The sequence below is a fragment of the Pectinophora gossypiella genome, chromosome 3 (genome assembly GCF_024362695.1).
Source record: "Pectinophora gossypiella chromosome 3, ilPecGoss1.1, whole genome shotgun sequence".
NCBI classification, from domain to species: Eukaryota; Metazoa; Arthropoda; class Insecta; order Lepidoptera; family Gelechiidae; genus Pectinophora; species Pectinophora gossypiella.
This window is the reverse complement of record NC_065406.1, coordinates 8095594-8110864: the sequence shown is the minus strand read 5'-3', so window position 1 is coordinate 8110864 and position 15271 is coordinate 8095594. Positions and strand designations below refer to the sequence as shown.

At 39.8% G+C, this 15271-nt stretch overlaps 1 protein-coding gene across 1 annotated transcript in view; it reads right to left on the bottom strand.

Moving 5' to 3' along the window:
- Positions 1-4480: 4480 nt before the first annotated feature.
- The window catches only part of LOC126381837 (uncharacterized), a 73548-nt gene continuing 62757 nt past the window's right edge, over positions 4481-15271 (bottom strand). The window contains exons 2-4 of the mRNA XM_050031347.1: positions 7635-7775; positions 6736-6946; positions 4481-5176 (exon numbers count right to left, since the gene is read on the bottom strand). Of these exons, the coding sequence (XP_049887304.1) occupies positions 4839-5176; positions 6736-6946; positions 7635-7775 (690 nt within the window). The 3' untranslated portion in view covers positions 4481-4838. The remainder of the gene's footprint in view (positions 5177-6735; positions 6947-7634; positions 7776-15271) is intronic.

The following is a 15271-nucleotide window of genomic DNA, read 5'->3' as shown; positions in this document are numbered from 1 at the left end:
TTTAACGATCAATTACATATTAGGAGTGTACAAAGAGAAACCTTCGGGGTGGAAGAAATGTGAACCATGAAATTGCTTATAAATGTGTCGGTTTAAAACAACGTACCAATTATCATACTTATTAATAATTTCAAGGTTTCATCATAAGACTTTTAATACACATAAATTGTACCTTATGTTACTAATCATTTTCCCCTAAATACTTGGTAAATTGAAAGGCCATATCATACTATTGTGTACGTACTTATCTCACTCAGACCACGTTAATAAAACTAAAAAATAATTAAATTATATTAACGCAAGTCGTGAAGTGCAACAGTTAAATAAAATTGTAGATAAAATAATATGCAAGAGTTGAAAAAGTAAGGCGTAGTACAGGCAGCAACACGGTTAACAACTGCATCGTTTGTATTGTTTCCTTTAAACTAGAGCTAGAACGCGTCACCTCTGTGCACCTCAGCTATGTTGCCGACTGTATCCTCACGATGTGGCGCACCACGTCACTCACATTCATTGAAGTCTCTCATTCACTTCATTATATTTGACATCGAGAGCGAAGTAATTAGAATATAAAAACAGCGATCATGTATCTTATTCGTTGTCTTACAAGATTCGGCGTGGTATTAAAAATGTCTTAACCATTTTTATAACACAGGTATGACCTATTTCATTAGTACACTGTTAACTTATCCTACGAATTAATTTAAACCAACCCCAAGCGTTTATTTATTTGTATCTCTTTAATACCACTATCGAACCGTGGCTTACATTTACATAGCGTATCAACATGTATGGCAGTCAGGTAATTATTATAAATAAAATATATCAACATCAACATGGTCGTGGACATGTTTGGCTAGAATTATCTATAGATAAACATATTTGTATGCAGAAGGCTACGTTTTGGTGTTTTTCCTTACATTATTATACTATGTTTACGGAGTATGACGAGTTAACACTACATGTAGGGTACTGTGACACATTGATGGACGACCCCGAAAGCGATTTCTCTGATTTTGTGCGTGCGTGTGACAGTCAACCGAGTCACTGCGACTATAGAGCAGCCCGCAGCCGGCCGCGCCGACCGCGCCGACCCCTGCCGACCGCGCCGACCCGCGCCGGCGCACGCTGCTCGCACGATACTCTAATATAACTTACTGCAATTCAACTTAGTCGTACAATCGAGTATTTACGAGGCAACGACAAACCAAACAAACTTTATAACCTGGCAGCAGACGGATTGCGGAAATTCCTACGTCCGTATTTCTAAAGATTACTTCCCAGTTACAGTTTACAGCTAAATACATAAGTTTTCGTACACTGCTTTACATAATCAGCTTTCTTGTCCATATTATTTGTGCGTTAAACATTTACACTTTATTTATGTACATCAAAACATACGTATATTATTCAAAAACATAATATACACACTATCACCAAACGTTCAACGAAATATTAAAAACACCAGTTAATATGTCTAACCTAGAGATAGGGGCGGGGGTCGCGGCGGCGCGCGCGGCGATACCGCCGGGAGGCACTGCGAGTGCGCAGGCCGCCCCCAGAGGTAGATATCACGTGGCGCGGGGGCGGCGGCACACTTGAAACACATCGTGGCTCGGCATGAGTCGCAGTCGCGGCCAGCGCGCGAGCGGCGCGGCGCGGCGGCCGCGGCTCGCGCGGGCCGCCACCGCCGCCGCCGCCGCCGTGCACGGTGCGGCCTCACCACTCATGGATAACTTGGGAACTACATGATTATCCGTTATTTCCTACGTATTATTGCTAACTTTGTGTCCCTACGAAATCTTCATATAATCAAACAGTAGTTAGTGACCGTGATAAAGAATTTTGACTATGTAAAGCCTATTTGCAGCTCTGAAAATTTTGAAAGATTTGTCTACGAATGGCAAGATACACATGCGATTTAAAATTTCCGAATGGCAGATGTTAAAGGAAAATGAGGTTTATATTACATTCGAACCGAACTCCTCTCTTTTGGTCTTTTAATATCTACTCTAGTATAGAATAGTGAACAAGTGAAGATATCAAGAGTGTAGAGTAGAAACATCCACAAAGAAGGAATGTACGGTCAATGTGTAAGTTTTAACGAGTGCTCGAAATTGTTCCAATTAATTATGTTCTAGTAATTCATTCTCTATTACTAAAGTTTAGACACCTTGATAACTAATTTATACATAAGTAAGTTTAGATGCAGCAAATGTATAACTTATTCCGGGAGCTGAGCAGAGGGAGTAGTAGGAAAATTAAACAGAGTTTCAGACGTTAGTGCGTTATGCATCTCTAAGTATGAACGCGGGAATTCACCAATTTATGATTATCCATGAGTATGCAGCACTGGTACAACTGATAAACAATCGACTTTGAACTTTATCGTAATCGTAAACAATTTGAACCCTAATTACCTACATTAAATTCTCTTGAAGAGACTAGTTCTATGATTTCCAACACTTTTACTCATTGGGATACATACTAGTGTGTGCTTCTTGACTTTATAATAACATGAGAGAATATTCGAACAATTAGCCAAAATAAAAATTTATTGCTTACGCGGATGGAACAATTCTAATGTTACCAGGTAATATGAGTCACGCTTTCACTTCACGGAAAGTGAAGGCACTAGGGATCACGAGTATCCTCGATTGAAACAATAACGACCCACTGATTTCTGTCACGGCTGTTCCACTAACATTATAATAACTAGTCTATAATTGTTCTGTGTATCGGAATCTTGAAATTTGTCATGAAAATACTAAGAAAATAGGTGTCTAAGTAGTGTTAACGTATAGGGGATTAGACATCGAGTGATATGGTGGGTGGCACAGTTACGGAGAGTACTGTGTGTCGGGACTGCGGGGCGAGGCGGCGCGGCGCGGGGGGTGACGCGCGGTGCGTGTCCGCCTCCGCGCCCGCGGCCCTCGCCGCTAACTAATCATGTACTAAGAAGCATTAATAGACCTTTAGCACCTTCGGTGACTTAAGAATGGGAGTGGAAACAACAAACCTTTTGACATTATGTACACGATAAAAACGTAAAAAATAACTTACTTAATATTATTATCATTTATCATTTGAATACAACAACTACATCCCCGCCTGAGGACAATATTCTCAACAAATGTCCATTCAATAAAGTCTTAATAACCATTAATAATATCTTGTTTTCGATCACATAATGTTCAACGACACCTCTATATTTTAATATTTTTCAAAAATAAAAAAGAACCTAACAAGTACCGTTACTTAGACATTTTACCCATCATGTTGCTTTATCATTATCATAATACTTGACACGATATACATATATAATAATATATATTAAAAATCAATTTTATAAAAATCATTTCAACCATTGTTACATCTGCGTAATACCTCTGAATGATAGTTCATAAGACGGATATATTACATATAATTTTCATTATATGTATAGTCACATTTTACTTCTTACAAAACAACAACTACGTTTAATTATCTCCTAAATTACTTTAGTCAATATTACATAGACCTGCTATTAGGCTTCCGTCGCGGAGCCGGGGCGGCGGCGGCGCGGGCGGCGGCCGCGGGCACTATTGCAGTACAAAATATATTATATGTGTAAGGTATACATCTTCTATTATAAAAATAATTCTTGATTGCGCTTTTCTATATTTTATCCGAGTCCGTTATCCGGTATGGGAACGCGTCACATTTGACTGTCATCTTTAGTGGACGAATTCGTATTTTGCATGCAACGTAGATGTAATAATGTGGAGACGTCACATAAGTATTGAGTGGCAGATGCGACGCGGGCCCGCCACACCGGACGGCGGGCGCGGCGGCCGTGTGGTGGTACATGAAGCCCGGCGGCTGCTCGCGTGCCCCCGCCCCGCCCGCACCACTAGTAATGCAACATTACAAAAATAATTCTCTAAAACCCACTGTGTGCTCATTTGCTCATTCTGCTCAAGAGAAAGACTCCATTTTTGTAAGTCGTATTGTTTATTAATGTAAAATCTAGCAATCTACCCTTAGTTAACTCTGTTTCAATTTATTGCTTGTCAAAGTTGAACAACGTTTCGTAGAATAATGGCACAGAGACCATTAATTACGTGATCCCTTTCAGTAATAATGAGTTTTCATTGAGAACTTTTACAACAACGAAGTCTCTTTCTAATTGTTATTGGTAAAGCGTTGCTACTTCCAAACTGTTTGGATGCAAGTTCTTACACGTTAAGTGCGCTTGTGCTGTAGAGCGTGTAATAATGTCGTCAGTAACATCTGTTTAATCAATCCCTAACACATAGTACGCCTCCTAATGTCCACTGACGTTACAATGAACAATCTTCCAAAAACTTCCAATATCGGCCAACGCTTGTGTAAAATATTGCTTTTATAAAAAACTATAGCAAAAATAATTCAGAATGTAAACAGTACGTGCCTATAAACAACACTGTAATTAAACCACTATTTAAAATATAGGACATAATATCTCTCAAACACAAAAGTCATGTTTATTAGATTTAAAAATCGTGCCAAAAATTTTAAACATACTGGCCGGAACATCGGCTAACAGCGCTTATGTGATAAATGAGATAATGTTTCGGGAACATTTGGTGTTTCTATGTCTCGGGTGTATCGAACAATCGGACACAAATGTTAACTTACATCCTACACGGCCGCGGGACTCGCGACGCGCCGTGACGCAGCACGCGTGCCGCGAGTCTCGGGGATCATCGAACTCGTAACCGCGCGTAATTTATTATCATAAGTACAGCACTAATAGAAGTTCCGATTGTAGTCCGGCGATCGCGGGGCGTGGGAGTGCGACGCACGTTAACGTAAAACTATAACCTCGAGTCGCGCACATTCACTAAAGACGTGGACAGTGTCCAGTGGGTCCGTGGTGCTCTGGCGGCGGCGAGTGCGATCACTAGCGCGGGTGCGGTGAGGGCGAGGGTGTGGGTGCGCGGGGGCGCGGCCCGGGATGGAGCCTGGTAGGGCACCGAGCACCCGGGTACGCGCTCCTCTACAGGCGAACACGTCTCGGGCTCCGGCCGCGCCGCCTCGGTCAGCCGTGCCTCGCACCGGTAGCACAGCCGCCCCTCGCAGTACCAGTAACAACACTCGTCGCTCCCGTAGTTGGAGTTGTTCGCCTGACCGCCCGTCTCAGGTATTCGTGCATCTGAAAACGTTGGACGGGCATTAATAACGATAACTTACATAAATCTAATCTAATGGTTTATATACGTCTAAATATTGCTTCTCCTCAGGAAACTGAAGAGTTGTGAATTCTTCGCTACAATAGATTTTTACATCTTTATTTTTTTGTGATAAAATGTATCGTTGTTTAAATAAAACTTGGCAGGCATGAGTTCTCCGTAGGAGGAAACCATTTAGGGAGTATATGTGTGTATATTGGAGAAAATTAGGTCCGACAGCGGCTACATAATAGGTTGAACATGTGCCAGCGGCCGGCGAGACAAACATTTAAGGCATGGCTTAAATCAAAAAGGCGTGAAGCAACAATTGGTCAAAGCGAATGGTAAGTACCCACATAAAAGAAACAAAGCCCCCTGCAGCTCGCAGCAAGGCGCTATTTGTTTTCTGCTCTGGTTTTGAATCGCGGCCAAGAGGCGATGGAAAAGCTAATCGCGCCTAATTCGTTCCTTTCTTCTCGCTTGCATAAAGCGGCCTTTAAATCTCAGAATTCTTACCCATATTCAAGGAGTACTATAGCTTTAAAACGCATTTTGTGTATCTATGTTTTCTCCGATTTATAAAATATTTTGGTACCTAATAATTAGATCATTAAACACACGAATTTTAACCGTAAAAAGTAATAAAAATACAGATTGATTTTTCCTGAACGCGTTGATGTCTTTTCTACTACAACTTTCATGAACACCTATCGTCAGTCTTTTCAAAACTTATTGCCGAGCTAAATGTTATTAGTACTTTAGTACTTTAGCTTTAGATGAGAAATTAGTGAACAAGAGTATTGCAGTTGTTATGAGCTAAAGGAGAACCTAACGCACTTCATTAAGTTCTCATCAGTTGGGTGGGGTCAATGTCCTAACATATGAAACTAAGTGGTTAGGGCAAGCGCTCTAATAGAGTGCCCTAACTTATGCTAATGCACTGTGCACTGACTGACGCACCAAATGTATTTGCAAGGCAATTGTAAACCATCTTAGGCTACATCGTCACTTTAATATCATGTGAGAATGTGGACAAATCCGAACTTATTATTATAGGTAGTGTTGGATAGAACACAATCGATCGGACTAATCTCGACTGATACATAACTACGCTATTGAACGTCACTACGCTTCTGTACGTTGACAGATCTAATTTGTACACATTGAAGCTATTGTAAAACTTTATCTATTATATTGAAATCATCATCATCACCAGCCCTATAACGCCCCCACTGCTGGGGCACGGGCCTTCCCTATGGATGGATAGGGAGATCGGGCCTTAAACCACCACCCGGGCCCAGTGCGGATTGGTGGTTATTAACGACTGCTAATACAGCCGGGACCAACGGCTTAACGTGCCTTCCGAAGCACGGAGGAGTTCGAGATAAATCTTTTTTTTGGGGTCACCCATCCTATTTGCGAGGAGCCCGGTGGCGCAGCGGTAAACGCGCTCGGTCTGCGATTGTTGAAGTTAAGCAACTGTATTGAAATATAATCACTAATTGTTGTCTGACTGTCGAATAGTTACAAAACTAAAACTCACCAAGGCATAGAAAGGTGGGCTCGCCGGCGTACTGTGTGGGGTAAGCGGGGGCGCGATCGGCCGGCAGGAAGTAGGGGCAGTGCTGCTCGACTAGCTGGCAGACGGAGAGGCAGGGCTTGAGGCGCGCCAGCGGCCGGCCGGGGCCCGCGGCCGCGGCGCGCACCCAGCGGCCCACCACGCCACCAGCACGCCGTCGATCCAAGTGACCCACCTACACGTGTAAGAAAGGCTTTTAGTATGAACTGAAAAATATAATTACTTTATACATTGATTTATTTTCTAAGAAATATAACAAATCAAAATTAGCAGAGGTTTCCAAACTACACCTAAATTGTATTCTAGGAAACCAGTGATACTTTGAGTAAAAGAAATAACAATTACAAATGCAATCGATACCATTTGGCTTTCAACCTTTTTATGGATTAAAATTCAGTGTATACAAAATATTTTTTTAGTGTCCAACTTTGAGACATTTTTTTTACTAGCGGTTATTTGTGAATAATATAATACTGAATCAATTTTAAAAATTATTTGAGAAGGTAGCTACATTATTCCTGATATTTGATACTAATATCCACGCGTCTAATAAAATATAAAATAATATAAGTCGCGTTGTTACCGTGCGTTGTAAACATAAAATCGCTTCAATTTTAATACTTAGAATCCATTTACGTTTATTTTTAAAAAAGTACTACGAAATACTTAATACAGGTTATCAACATGGTCTTAGTTTTTAACATGTTTCAAATGGGTTTTAAACTGTCAATTTTGGTTTAAAACCGGTTATTTACAACTATGGTGGCCTTCCGGGCGAGCTCGCTCCATCTTAGGCCTCGTCAATGCCTTCGGGCAAGTCTGGGGCCAAGAGCAAACGCATCAAAGGTAAAAAAATGGCTCACCCGCTCAAGGTGGCGCGCATGCCAGCGCGCCGCGTGCGACGCCGGCGCGCGCCGGGCCCGCCCGCTCTCCTCGCCCTCCTCCGCCCCCTCTTCCACCCACAGTGGCACCATCGTGCTGCACGCCCACCTTCTGTACGTTTCCTGAAATGGATATACGAGGTTTGTTAGGTTTCGATGTATGTGGCACAAGTAATATAAACTAAATCTATGGCAATCATATATCCAGATTATTTGATGAAGAAATAATTCTTTGCCCCGGCTGATTGAGGGGAGGCCTATGACCATTTACGTTTATGTATGTATGATTGTTTAATTTCATCTAACTTTTTGATTTTAACTTATAACAATTAGTATCGTAGATTTTAAAACAAACGTTTCACATTTTAACCTGAAAAAATAACAGAACTAGGTAATGGTGGGCACCATTACCTAGTTCTGAAAGGAGATGACCCTCTTAAAGGAATACGCAGAAGTATTAGTGGCAGCAAACATATAAAAGGTTATAAGGGACAGGTTGAGATTTGCGCGTTGTCGTGACATGAGAGAAATAGCGTCGAGAACTGCGGAGCGGGCGATTGCGTCAGATGGCGCTACGGACGACCCTTCTCACTTTTATCATGGCTCAGCATTTTTCACTCCCGCAGGAAATCACGCCGCTTACCCAGGCAGTGATTAATTAGTTATCAAGCTACAGCGGTGCGCGTCGCCACATAAACGCACGCCACTTCGCTCTAAACACGGAAAGTAAACGAACTTTATTTTTATTTAACCTCCACACTTTAAATTGTACGGAGTAAGAAGGATAATAGCCCGAGCCACCACGGTAAGTAGGCTACACCGGTGCTGAAATAAGTTAAAAGGATAGACATTGTAGATCCTTAACTTCAACACTAACATATTCAGGTATAACGATGTTAATAGATCAAATTAAATCAAATATAACGTACTTTATTGCACAGAACTAAATTTCAACAATCAGACATAACACATGAATACAGCACAATTTGGACGACCTTATTATTCTAGAGCTAGATGTACATTTTTGTAAAAAAAGTGTGGAATAAATAAATAAAATCTGAGAGCGCCCTTTTTAGTCCCCAGACCAGGTACATATTTTGTCAGTCATTTCCTCCTGGACGAAACTTGTAAGGTGTTCCCAGAGCCGTATCATATATCATGAAGTTGAAGAAAACTTGGCAGGCTGCCGCTGGTCAATCCAACAACGGATTTGCAGCTGACGTTCACGGGACCTCGTGATACAGCTCTGCGAAACATCCTAGAACTTTTCGTCAAAAAGGAAATGACGGTGAAAATTTGCTCCTGGCCCGGGAACTATATGGACTCTACGCTGATCTATTGCAAAACGTTAACTCCTGTTTTTGAAAAGGTTGCTTATACCCAACAACTTGTAAAACTATTATAAATTATAATAAACCTCACATTAGAGGTAGAGCCACAAACCATTATTGTCATAGGCGAGCATCCTAATGGATTGGATGTTGGAGATTGGAGGAAACGTGAAATAATAGTATTTAATAATAGCATGATAAAATTTGTTATTGTTCTGACATAAACATAAACAGCCTATATACATCCCATTGCCGGGCACAGGGCTCCCCTAATCAACACGAGGGGGGATTAACAATTAGCTAGTATAAACTAGTAAGTTAATATTTTTTAACAAATTAACAAAGGCCAAGAGTACTTTGGAAAAATCATGTTGTATTCCGAAGAATTATTGTTATTATAGTTTCATACATAAAGTTTTATAGTAGATAATATTGTGATGTGCAAATTTACGTTATACTTTCTAAGAAACAACGTCGTTTCGCAAAACTTCGAAACACATGTTTTGTCCGAAAAACTGGGCTGGTTTTCCGTTCGAGATGGGAGGTCTGATAAGCAGTTGCTTCTATAAAAAACCGGACGTGTTCCATTTTCAGTTTAGGAAAGATACCTAAATTAAAAAAAAAAGAATAAGAAGCTCTTTTAGTTGGTTATACTTAAAATATACAAATAAAATATAATTATACTTTGTGAACCACAATCAGAATCTGTCAAAAGTGTTTCATGTTCCGAGGCAGAGTGCGGACAGCGACCGAGTGTAATTAATGCCGGCCCGTCTCAACGCGCCCCACTTGTTATATCGACCCCGACACTTTGTAAAAACTCCACCTCGCTCATTAAAACAACTCCGTGATTACTCGCGATTCTACAATTTTGTGTCTCAACGAATTTTCCTGAGTAACAAACGTCATCATCGTCTTTCAAGTCTAGGTAGCGTAGGTACGATTTGTCGTTCGCGTTCTTGTCTCTAATGTCGGAATTACTTACTATTAAATATTTCTGCGCTCGCGGCACGGTTTCGCGCTGTGCGTTACTTACGTAGGTAACCTTCGCTGCGTCTATTAGTCATAGCCCTCGATAAAATTCGCGCCGCGCGCAGTGCGTACCCCGTCCCGCCTATGCTGAAGTTATGCGCCATGTGTTATTATAAGTTTGAGAACAGACACAACATTTTAATTATACCCCTTTCATGATAATATAAAGTATGAAAACTTTACTGCTCACATCTGTGTTGCGAGCTACACACGAGAAACGTGATGAAACGCGCCCGTATTTTGATTGTCCAACTTACACATAACTGTGCATCCTGCCGGCAGCCCGGTAAAGTTTGAACGAGATTAATTGTTGCACTAGTGTAGTGCCAACGGCCAAAAATAACACCCATGAAACTAGGAAAAAATGCAATTGTGTCAAAAATGGCGTTGTTACTTTTTAACCGAAAATGTTTCAGTATTTTATCCATCATCAAAAATTTCTCCTCCGCAATGCGGCGTTCAACAGATTTTCCGAGTAGTTTTTCAAGTTATATTTACTCAGTAAGACGCAGTGTAATGATCAAAGGATTAAAAACTACAATAAAAAATAGTTACTCGAAATACTTAGATATTTTTCAATATTTAAAAACAATTAATCGTCGAATGACAGTGGCTAATTACTTGACGTGATTATCTAAGTACAATAATAAAGCTGTTATACGAACACGGGCAGGTTAGTGGGATCTCAATTAACGTCTTCTGAAAGCGTTATAGCTAATACAATGCCTTTTACGAGCATTCGTTCATCTAATCGCCCATTGACACGTACGCTATGCAATTTGGAGCTTCAGTTTATGTAGTTATATTTTATGTGTTATAGACATAACCACCATCGCTGGACAATAGAGCACTCCACATGCAAATGCGGAACGCAAATATAACTTCATTTTCCGTGAAATTTTCATTGGGATGTTCCGATTAACCGCATGTAGGAAATGTATTTAGTGGTACCTATTACACATTTTATTTTACCGTTTACTTTACTCACTTTAAGAGCAATGAAAAAGTTGTGCAAAGTATTTTTATTCTTCTTTTTTATCATGTGGGTTGTGAGGTGGATTACCAACCCCATCAACCCTGGTGTCTGGGTTATTACGGAGCCGCCATAAACCCGTAACGACTACGTACTTACAGTAGTAAGTAATAACATGGATCATCTCACTTTTGGACAATCAGGTGATCAGCCTGTAATGTCCTAACCAAACTAGAGACAAAATGATTTTTGTGAGATTTCCCCACCGGGTTTCGAACCCGGGACCTCTGGATCGTGAGCACAGCGCTCAACCATTGGGCCACAGAGGCTGCCAGTATTTTTATTAAAATTAAACCTAATTAAATAATAATATAGAGTCATTCGTAGATTTTTGAATATGTATATTTGGAAAATAAGTTGGGAATACCACCTACAGGTCTAAATGCAAAAGATAGGATTATTACTCCACAGAAATAACATCATATTGCGCCGTCATGTACGATGTATAGTATATGAGCGTAGCAACAAACTTTCTGTACGTAATCACGCAAGTGCGACGCTCCCGCTAGTGTGGCCGGGTGTCTAACAAATCAGAACAAATGAGCATGATGTCGAACAACGTTGTCTCACAGGCCCGCGGCGGGGGGCGCGCGGGGGAAACAACCCCGTACTCAATCAATCATAGGGCACGATCAACGCTCGATAACCGCAGTCGTGTGTGCCTGCTTACACTAATGCCTTTAAATAAGCATTAGAACATTCAACGTAGAAACAGTTGTTAGCTCAGATTCGAAATCGTTTTCAATAACGGCCGTGGTCTAATGGTTGAGCTTTAGTTGAGGTTTGCTCACGTTTCGGAGGTATCAGGTGCGAATCCCGATGGGGACATATCACAAAGATCACTTTGTAACATTATAAGTTGACCGCTCGATTGTCCAACAGAAGATGATCTGTGCTTCAGAGGGCACGTTAAGCAGTCTCCGGCTACAATTTATTTAAGTAAGTGTGTAGTTGTTACATGAGCCCCTAACGTAGCTCATCTTCAATAGTAACGTAGCTCATCGTCTTTGGTGGCTCAATAGTAACTCTGACTTCAAAGTTGTTAGGTCGGACACTGACTTCTCAATCCACACGAGAGAAGAACTACCTACTCGTATAAAAGCTGCACGCGTCTACTGTTTATAATTATTATGAAATTACGAAGCAGTACGGCAGCGTTGCTTTACATCAATCATCGCTTTTTGGACCAAATTCAGTAAAAGGTGGAATGGAATGGTATATGGAATGTCCGAAGCTCTCTATTATTTCGGTATCATGAAATAAATATAATGTTTTGCTAATCTCAGCATCTACACGACCCATTTCAGCCTAATTACATTCCATTTGAAATCTTCGCTGCTTATCGGAGCGTGAACTTGAGCGTATCAAACGTAGACATGTCCCTTCCATGTCACCCGCCCACTGCAGGTTGTAAAAATACACCCCTCCTCTTTACTTACACAGGCTGGGTACCAAGCGATGGTCACAGTCCCACAAATAGATTTTACCTCACTGATTACGTAAACCTGATTGATGCCTATTCTTATACGTTTTTTAAAGCACCTAAGTATAACCGAGTCGCCACCATCTCCTGGCATTATCCGGTGATTTGACAGGTTCGGTTTTTTACAGATGCGAATCTAACTTTCTTATCCACGAAGGGAAAACCAGCTCAATACAGGTTAGGTCATATACTTCCGAAACGACACGGATATTCTTAGGTACTTACTTACTTAAATCCGTGTCACCAATTTTGCAAACTATTATTTAAAAATTCAAAATATTACGCATTTCTCTTTCGCTTTATTACTTAATGTTGCCCTGAAACGTATTTTTATTGCGACTAAAACATAACCCGCAAGTCCGCAACTAGCAACCGACAAATTCCATCAGTTTGCGATCTCCAAAGTTCATGATTACTTTCTTTATAATTTACGCAAATAAAGTCTAAAATATACAATAATTCCAGTTTATTGAATTAACATTACCATTAAAATATCCGACAGATAGAAAGCTTATTTTGGGAAGGGCGCGTCTATTCGCGTAAGCAAATTAGTGGCCTACGCTGAATTGCTTTCACCGCACGAAAGCCTGGCCCTAACAAAGATGTATTCACTGGGAATATCTATCTGTCAAACTCACCATTACTCAGTATCTCCGCGTGTCAACGGCAGTAAGTGGGTCGTTAGTTGTTACTAGCGCAATATATAAACTCACGTCTATATTAATTTTCAATTGAAATAGGAGAAACTGCTTACTTTTACTATTTCTGTTTTCATCATCATCAATCAACCCGCATCATCCTACTGCTGGATGCAGGACTACTTCATGAATTTGCTTACATCATCCTCAATTGTCTAGAATGTGATAAAAAAAAGGAAAAGACCGACGCATCAGTACGCTAACTTATTTTACTATGTTTGCTCTACCAACCCTTACTGCAGCAGCGTGGTGTAGGCTGTTTATAATATTTTTTATATAATTCATGTTTACTCTTACACACACACAGTTATACAGTAGTCATTGTTTAGGTATTTTCACTAACACAGTTGGCTCGACCATTACAGACGGTACAGGACGACCTGGACAGAAAGCTCAGGTGAAGCGTCAGGTCATCTTGCGATGGATGTACTTCTGACTGACCTAATTAGGAATATCGTGATCGCATGCTATGTTTACACAAAGTTCATTTTTCGACATCGGAAAATTATAAGTTTTCCTTCTTGTCACAGACTACGCATTTACGCCTGTTAGTTGTTACTTGTTACTCAATAATTCCGTGAAGGACTTGTAACGATACTCATGTCAAGAGGAAACCTTAATGTTCTTCTAATAGTCGAAGTTGGGCAATAAACCGATGTAGGGCGACGGAGGTTGAAGCCGTAGGAACAATAATTTTGACATGGTGTTCGTACCACAAGCGAGGGGAAATCACGTTTTAACTAAAAAAACAAATCATTCTACTCAAGTGCTTCTTTTTTATAAATAAAATTACTTACATAATAACAATAGAAATGAATGCTTACTTAATAAAATTAAATACTTATTTAATTAATTAAGTATATTAATTACTTAATGTAAAATAATAATAATGTAATATAATAATGTAGCCGGACATAATTTTGTTTATGGATTTGAATGGAATACGCGTTGGTCAAAGAAAACAATTGTCAATTTGTCACTTTGTTTTACTTACTGTAAATGTTTAAAAATATGCTTTTTCCTTCGTAATATTTATTTAAAGTTTGACATTCGATTTAAGTAAATAAAGAACGATATTACGTTATAATGTCACATTAAAGGTCGTTTAATGGTAAAGTTTAAACTTTTCTATGTAATTATTAAGATTTACTAAAGCGTTTGGCTTTTCTCATTGATATGGATGAAACACAAACAAGACAAACTGGCACTTGCCGACACATGCCGAAATGTGTCGGAATATGTCGGGAAATCCCGGGATTACGGCATATCGCACCCGCACTGATGGATGACACGGTACTCAGCTCTAAACGCTGACTCGAACTGACCTGTACTCATCTGTCTTTACAATAACAATATTTGATTAATGCATACGTTCAATATACCTGGCTTTTGAACGTGTATGTCTAAATGTAGGTAGGTATAGTTTACCCTAACTTTAGAACTTGACATTTTGTGACACTTTGTTTTAATTTCAATAAGTTAATGTGACATGGCTATAAACTATACACACAATCAATTCAATCAATAAGTATAGGTAGTCAATTATACAAGACTATATTTAAGATAATATGCAAGCATTAGTGTTTTATTAGTGGTTTTGATAAATGCCCATTTCATACCCCATTTTCTATTCCCCGAAATCTGTTTAAGTATATTTCTTGCCTACGCCATAAAAGGACCGTTACTAAATTTCGTAGTAAGCACTAGTTTTAAATAGTAGTTTCGGACGCAAAAAATGCTTTCCTCTTTATAGTATTATATAGATAATAGGTACAGTCACAAAGACAAACAATTTAAAGGGGAACGCAGAATGCTCGGCACGCGAAAGAATAGTTTTTCATTGATTTTGGCTCTTTAAAGCGATGCGATAGTGAATATTTCCAAATATATATAGTTTTTAGCACACGATTTTCTTCTCAGGAACAGTTGGAGATAAAATGCACCAATTGTCAGACACATTACATTCAATTGCTCCCTTCTTGGTGCATTAGCGGCATACGATGCAGATACAAACATCGAAATTTAAAAATACTCTTCTAATA